Source organism: Musca autumnalis, unplaced genomic scaffold (assembly GCF_047663935.1).
Source record: "Musca autumnalis isolate F117 unplaced genomic scaffold, ASM4766393v1 scaffold_49, whole genome shotgun sequence".
In the NCBI taxonomy this organism is placed as follows: Eukaryota; Metazoa; Arthropoda; class Insecta; order Diptera; family Muscidae; genus Musca; species Musca autumnalis.
Window position 1 is genome coordinate 167,522 of NW_027412077.1, and position 7,385 is coordinate 174,906.

A 7,385-nucleotide genomic window follows, 5' to 3' on the forward strand; every position below is an offset into this window, starting at 1 on the left:
TATCCAGGGGTAAATTGCGTTGGGTACTTATCTAACGAATTCAATAAAAAACGGAAATGTAAAAAAGGTTTTAATTTGCGTACTAAATTTGGTACCTTTGGTTTTGTGTGAACAGATAGATTTCTAAGCTGATATTTAGTATTGGTTGAGATAAAGTGGTGATTTTAAAATATAGTTCTGTAAGTTTACAAATGGGTATCACTGGGGTTTTGTGAACAGACAGAACTAGAAGCAAGCTCAATTTTTACAAACGGGTAGAGTTTTTGATAATTAGTGTTTTCGCGGTACGAATATTACTAAATGTTAATTAACATTAAAGTGCTGGTATTAACTAACAAAGAAATCATTTTTTTTTGCCTTCGAAAAATACAATACCATAAGAAGCGAAGTGATTTTAAAATATAGTTCTGTAAGTTTACAAATGGGTATCACTGGGGTTTTGTGAACAGACAGAACTAGAAGCAAGCTCAATTTTTACAAACGGGTAGAGTTTTTGATAATTAGTGTTTTCGCGGTACGAATATTACTAAATGTTAATTAACATTAAAGTGCTGGTATTAACTAACAAAGAAATCATTTTTTTGCCTTCGAAAAATACAATACCATAAGAATACCATAAGGAGGGAGGGAGAGACATATTTGCTTTACGATTGTAGACATTAATTTTTGGAGATAAGTTGATTTACGTCAAACTATATAGCGAACGATTCGATTTATGTAGTTCTTTTTGAAAACTAAATACTTGATTTACTTGATAGTAACACTCTTAACTGTCGTAAGTAGTATTACTGGCTTTTATTTTGATAAAAAAAGTTGTAAATGGGAAATGAAGACATTATATTCTGAATTTTGGTCAATTTATTTATTATCCTGCTTTATACCATGGGGATTTTCCGCTAACGAATTAGCGGGCATATGCTAGTTACTATATATAAGAATTCTGAAAATGTATGTATATTTAAGTGAAGTACATCACAATTTATTTGATCCAACTTAATAAGGGGAAATATGTAGTGTATGTATTATTTTTGCTTACATTGCAAGTTAACAAAGCTCTATTTACCGTTGACGCAGAACATGTGTTCCTCTCAATTAGTAATAATATTGTATGTATTTCTCCCCATGAATGTATTTTGCTCGTATTTAATCGTTATGTATTTTGTATTAATATGCATTTGTGCGAGGTTTATGTGTTTTTTAATTGAAACAAAGGCACATTTATAAAAAAGTAACAAAACGTATATTTGGTTCGAATGCAATACAAGAACTGAAAATTATAATTTCAAAAAGAAAAAAGTATTTTTCTGTCAATTTAAAATTCAAAGAAAAGGTGATGTAAGTTTACAAGTACAAACATTGTAAAGTATGCACCTACATTAATTACCCCCTTCCTAGTGAAAACGATACAGTTTTCTCTTTCGATTTAATAGGGGTCATCTGTTGACTTAAATCAATTTCTAAATGTTCAATTTCTGTAAATGCTGGTTTAAGTCGATCAATTGTGATGTTATCTGTCTTGCTTCCGATTTGAAGGGTAAAATATTTGGGAAATCTTTTAATCACTCTGTAAGGTCCATGAAATTTTTGCTCAAGAGGTTTAAGTACATGATCACTTCTTATCCACACATGGGAACATACATGCAATTCCTTGTTGATAAATATATTTGAACTGTTCTTATTTGAAGTTGTTGCGGGTTTAATTCCAGACATTAATGTTTGAAGATGTAACAGAAAATCATCTGAATCTAGAACGACATTACTTTCGGTGAACATTTGACCAGGAACATGAAGTGTTTCGCCATATACCATTTCAGCTGGAGAGCAATTAATTGCATCTTTTACCGAAGTTCTTAACCCTAGCAATACTAAAGGCAAAGACCTTGTCCATTGAGTTTTGTTGTGGCATATCAATGCGGATTTAAGAGTTTTGTGAAGACGTTCAACTAATCCGTTCGATTGTGGATGATAAGAAGTCGAATGTTTTAATCGAGTTCCCAATAACTTTAATAGATTGCGAAAAGTATTCGATGTGAACTGACGTCCTCTGTCTGTGTGAACAATATCTGGTGGACCAAAACGAGATACCCAGCCATTTAAGAAACTTTGGGACACAGTTTCCGCTGTAATATTCGGCATTGGTATTGCTTCCATCCATCGGGTAAATCGATCAATGCAGGTAAGAATATAGCGATGACCATCTGATAGTGGAAATGGGCCAACTATATCTAAGTGCACATCAGCAAAACGTCGCGATGATAATGGAAATGTCCCGATAGGACTTTTTGTATGGCGAGTTATTTTTGATCGTTGACAATACTGACAAGATTTCGTCCACTGTACACAATCTCTTTTCATGAAAGGCCAGCAATAACGTTCAGTGACAAGTTTTACGGAAGATCTTGAACCAGGATGAGATAAATTGTGTAAACCATAGAATATTGATTTTCGCAATTGAACTGGAACATATGGTCTTGGATTATTAGCTTGAGAGACGTCACAAAATACCTTCGTATTTGAGGCAGGAATTGTAATGAGTTGTAAATTCATTGATGTTTCGGATTTTAACAAATCTTGAAGTTCTTGATCGCTTTGTTGAAGTTTTGAAAGTTCTTCAAAATCCAGTAATGATAATGATTCTACACGGGAGAGTGTATCTGCCACGATGTTTTCATTACCCTTAATGTACCTCAAATCCGTTGAAAATTGGCCAATAAAGTTTAATTGTCGTAGTTGACGAGGGCTTGCTTTTTCTGGCTTTTGAGAAAAAGCGTAAATTAGTGGCTTGTGATCAGTATAGATTGAAAACGAACTGCCTTCTACGTAGTCCCGAAAATACTTAACAGCTTCATAAATCGCTAATAGTTCTCGGTCGTAGGTACTATAGCGTTGCTGAGTTTTGCTTAGCTTCTTGGTAAAGAAAGATAATGGTTGTAACTCACCATTTATTCGTTGTTCCAAAACAGCACCTAAAGCAAAACCTGATGCATCTACTTTAATAGATAATTCTGCATCACTAGCGGGATGAAATAACAACACTGCATTTGATAAGCTTGACTTACATTGCAAAAATGATTTTTCCGCTTCTTTAGTCCAAATGACAGGTCGTTTATCATTTTTCACCACATTCTTGAGAAGTTGGTTTAGTGGGGCTTGTTCTGTCGCTGCATTAGGTAAAAATCTTCTATAAAAGTTTACCATTCCGAGAAAGCGTCGTAAGTCCTTTATGGTCGAAGGCTTAGGGATACTTACAATTTCATCAACTTTGCTTCGAATGGGTTGCATTCCAGTTGATGATATTCGGAAACCAAGGAAATCGATTTCACTATTACCGAAAGAACATTTACCTTGATTGACGACAATGCCACATTTCTGAAACCTCTCAAAAACAATCTTCAGATGCTCCAAATGTTCAGCAGGCGATTTTGAAAATATAAGGACATCATCAATGTAGACAAAGACAAAAGGTAAACCACGTAGTACTTCATCCATTAAACGTTGGAAACTTTGGGCGGCATTTCGCAATCCAAACGGCATTTTGACAAATTCGTATAAACCAAATGGAGTAGCGATAGCAGTTTTTGGTACGTCGTCAGGAAATACAGGGATTTGATAGAACGCGCGCGCCAAATCCAACTTTGAAAATATGCACCTACCGGCTAAGTTAATGTTGGCATCAGTGATAAAAGGTATTGGATAACGATCAGGTACCGTAATTTTATTTAAAAATCGGTAATCTCCAACACATCTCCACTCACCATTTTTCTTGGGAACCATATGAAGAGGATTCGACCAATTACTACTTGATGATCTAATAATCCCATGTTCGAGCATATACTCAAAATCTTTTTTGGCAATTTGAAAATGATTTTGATCTAAGCGCCGTGGTTTTGCATGTACGGGTGGTCCAGTCGTTTCAATATGATGATATATTTCATGTTCCGTTTTAATTCCAGGAAGAGTGGAGGCTTGATAGACATCTGGATACTTCATTAACAATTTGTTGTATACAGATTCATTTTTCACCAAAGTTGATATGCCTAGTGACGGAGATTTAGAAATTTTCGCTGAAACTTGCATATCAGTTTTGCCATCAATCAATGCTTTACGCTTAAGATCAGGAAGAAGATGAAAATGTTTTAAAAAATCAGAACCAATAATGGGTTTTGTAACATCTGCTATAATAAAGGTCCAAGAAAAATTTCTGCGTAATCCGAAATCTAAATGCATAATTTTCTGACCGAAAGTACGAATTGAAGAACCATTTGCAGCAAAAATTTTAATACCACAGTCTGACGTTTTTGAAGTCTTGAAGCTCGGAGGAATTACAGACACATCGGCTCCGGTGTCAATTAAAAAATCTCTGTTGGAAAGCTTATCTCTAACAAAAAGGCGACACGAGATACCACTGTAATCTGGAATTGTCGCAACTTCCGAGTGGTCCTCTAGTTTTTTGAGAAAGAGCATGGGGACACGCATTTTGTTGCCTTTTCAGCAAACCGATTATGGTACCAACACCAGTCTCTGCGTCGTGACTTACTTCTGTTACGCGACTTGCTGTTATTACCTGTGTCTGAACGAGTCTGAGAGCGGTTTCAAGAAAAGTTGTTGAATTTCTTTTTTAAAGCTTCAATTTGACGGGATATTTTGGTCAGATCAATATTGCCAGCTGCAGCAGTTACTTTATAAAGTTGTGGCGAACGTAGGCTCATGATCTTATCTGCTTGCAGAGCTAACGAAGACAAATCGCTTACTTGACTTATTGTTAAAATAGACCGAACATCTTCTGGAAGTTGTTCCAAAAAGAGTGTCTTGAGAACAGCGTCATTTAATTGACCAGAAGCAAGGTTTTTCATAATTTGCAGCAAATGCGATGGCTTTTGGTCTCCTATTTCTTGATTTTTCAGCAGCCTGCGGAGTTTTGATTCCTGAGATTCGGAAAATGTTTCCATAAGGCGATTTTTAACGGCAACAAATCTACCATCAGCAGGAGGGGATTCCAAAATATCACAAATGTGAGGAAGAAAATTTGAATCGATATTTGCTACAACATATTGGAATTTGGTCTCATCGCGAGTGATACCAGAAATTGCAAAAATAGCTTCAACCTGCATAAACCATAGTTTTGGATTTTCTTTCCAGAATGGAGGCAGATTGTGGACACTAGAAGCAGCAACATTACGGGCTTGAGAATTTTCATTCCGACCATCTGCTAATTGATCCGAATTTTCCGAGGGCATTGTTACACTAGTTTTGTGTTTGATTTTTGTATGCAACGATTTAAAACGCGAGGTCACCAATTAATGTGCGAGGTTTATGTGTTTTTTAATTGAAACAAAGGCACATTTATAAAAAAGTAACAAAACGTATATTTGGTTCGAATGAAATACAAGAACTGAAAATTATAATTTCAAAAAGAAAAAAGTATTTTTCTTTCAATTTAAAATTCAAAGAAAAGGTGATGTAAGTTTACAAGTACAAACATTGTAAAGTATGCACCTACACATTCAACCAGTTTTGGCACATCGTTGATATTTCATTTGCATTTTTGCCCATCACGTGTGCAGATTAAATAATGGGTAAAACATTTTGAGCTTTTTAATATGTTACAAAACAAATTATAAAAACTGAAGTTACAATGGGGAATTTTGGAAATGACGAAACTATATTCATAGTCGTACTAAGAACATATAAAGATGGATTTGATGTTGTAATTAATTAAGTGTGTAATAATTTTGAATGTACTAATCTTGAAAGCACTAAATGTAATAATGTATTACTATATATAAGAATTCTAAAAAAGTAAGTATATTTAAGTGAAAAACATCTCAATTTATTTGATCAAACTTAAGAGGGGGAAATATGTAGTGTATATATTATTTTTGCTTACATTGCAAATTAAAAAAGCTCTTTTTACCGTTGACGCAGAACATGTATTCCCCTCAATTAGTATTAGTATTTCTACCCATGAATGTATTTTGCTCGTATTTAATCGTTATGTATTTTGTATTAATATGCCCTCAACCAGTTTTGGCACATCGTTGATATTTCATTTGGATTTTTGCTCATCACGTGTGCAGATTAAATAAAGGGTAAACAATTTTGAGCTTTTTTATATGTTACAAAACAAATTATAAAAACTGAAGTTACAATAGGGAATTTTGGAAATGATGAAACTATATTCATAGTCGTACTAAAAACATATAAAGGTGAATTTGATGTTGTTATTAATTAAGTGTGTAATTATTTTGAATGTACTAATCTTGAAAGCACTTAATGTATGTTACCGACATTTCTCCATAGACATGTTTTATACCCTACCAAATTTCAGATACATAATGTGGCTCAAACCTTAAAAATAAGAATCCTAATATCGCTCATTTACTCAATAAGTGACACATATCAAACAGTCCAGTTTGAGTAAAACGCGCTTTTAAATTGGCGATTGCAATTTGACTTTATTACACAAAAAATGAAGTAAATACTTTGATCCTATTATGCAAACAGCTAGACAGATATCTGTGCTAAATTTTTGTGCATGATCAAGCATTATTTGAAGTGTTTTAGTGCCTCGTCGAGTTTTAGAGATATCAACAAGAAAATTTTACACAACATAAGGATGTCGGAGAAAAAACAGAAAGAACAGCACATTTTTTGATATGCCACTCTTAGAGTAAATAAGCGATATGGGGAATGTTTTATTCTCCCTACCAAAGACTAATGACCAAATTTAAGCCGTGTGCTTCGAGTATATGGTAAAAATCCTTACATATACAGTAAATCAATTAGAGGAACTATACTGACTATTCCTAACACACATAGTTTACTACACTACCAAATTTCAGCTACATCGATAAAATAATGTGCCTAAACCTAAAGAGTAAAACCATTATACGGGGTATGTTATGTAGGGTATAACACCACTATGCGGGGAGGGTGTCATAAGTTGGTTTTGACCTAAATGTTGTAATCCATTGAAATAATGTGTATAGACCTTTACATCTATATATGTATATACTAGCAAAATGCCCGCTACTTCGTATGCGGAAAGGATATAAAAAAACAAATAAACAATATATAATATGGAAATGACAAACACTGAAAATTTGGTCGCACTAATACCAATTTTAATCAATATTTATTTTTATCTTAGTACTGTACGTACCCCTTAAGTTCGTTTTTAAAAAAGATCAGCCGTATCTCACCCTTACACATTAACAGCGAGATCAACGTTGCACACCAATACACACCCTAACTCCAAAAAATAAAAATTCCAGCACTGTCCCTACACCCAAAAACAAATTGAGTACCGTTAAGTAATTTTCGTATACTTATGGTACGTATTTCGACGACATATCTCAGCCATACACGGACATTAATACAAAATA

General features: G+C 34.0%; 1 protein-coding gene across 1 annotated transcript; it reads right to left on the reverse strand.

Moving 5' to 3' along the window:
- Positions 1-4,592: 4,592 nt before the first annotated feature.
- Positions 4,593-5,237, reverse strand: LOC141404590 (uncharacterized). The gene has a single exon (XM_073988044.1). It carries the CDS (start codon positions 5,235-5,237, stop codon positions 4,593-4,595), a length of 645 nt encoding a protein of 214 aa, XP_073844145.1.
- Positions 5,238-7,385: the final 2,148 nt, after the last annotated feature.

What these genes read in the sequence shown, in the direction of transcription:
- LOC141404590 (XM_073988044.1), bottom strand. Translation starts at nt 5,237, where the DNA reads ATGCCCTCGGAAAATTCGGATCAATTAGCAGATGGTCGGAATGAAAAT.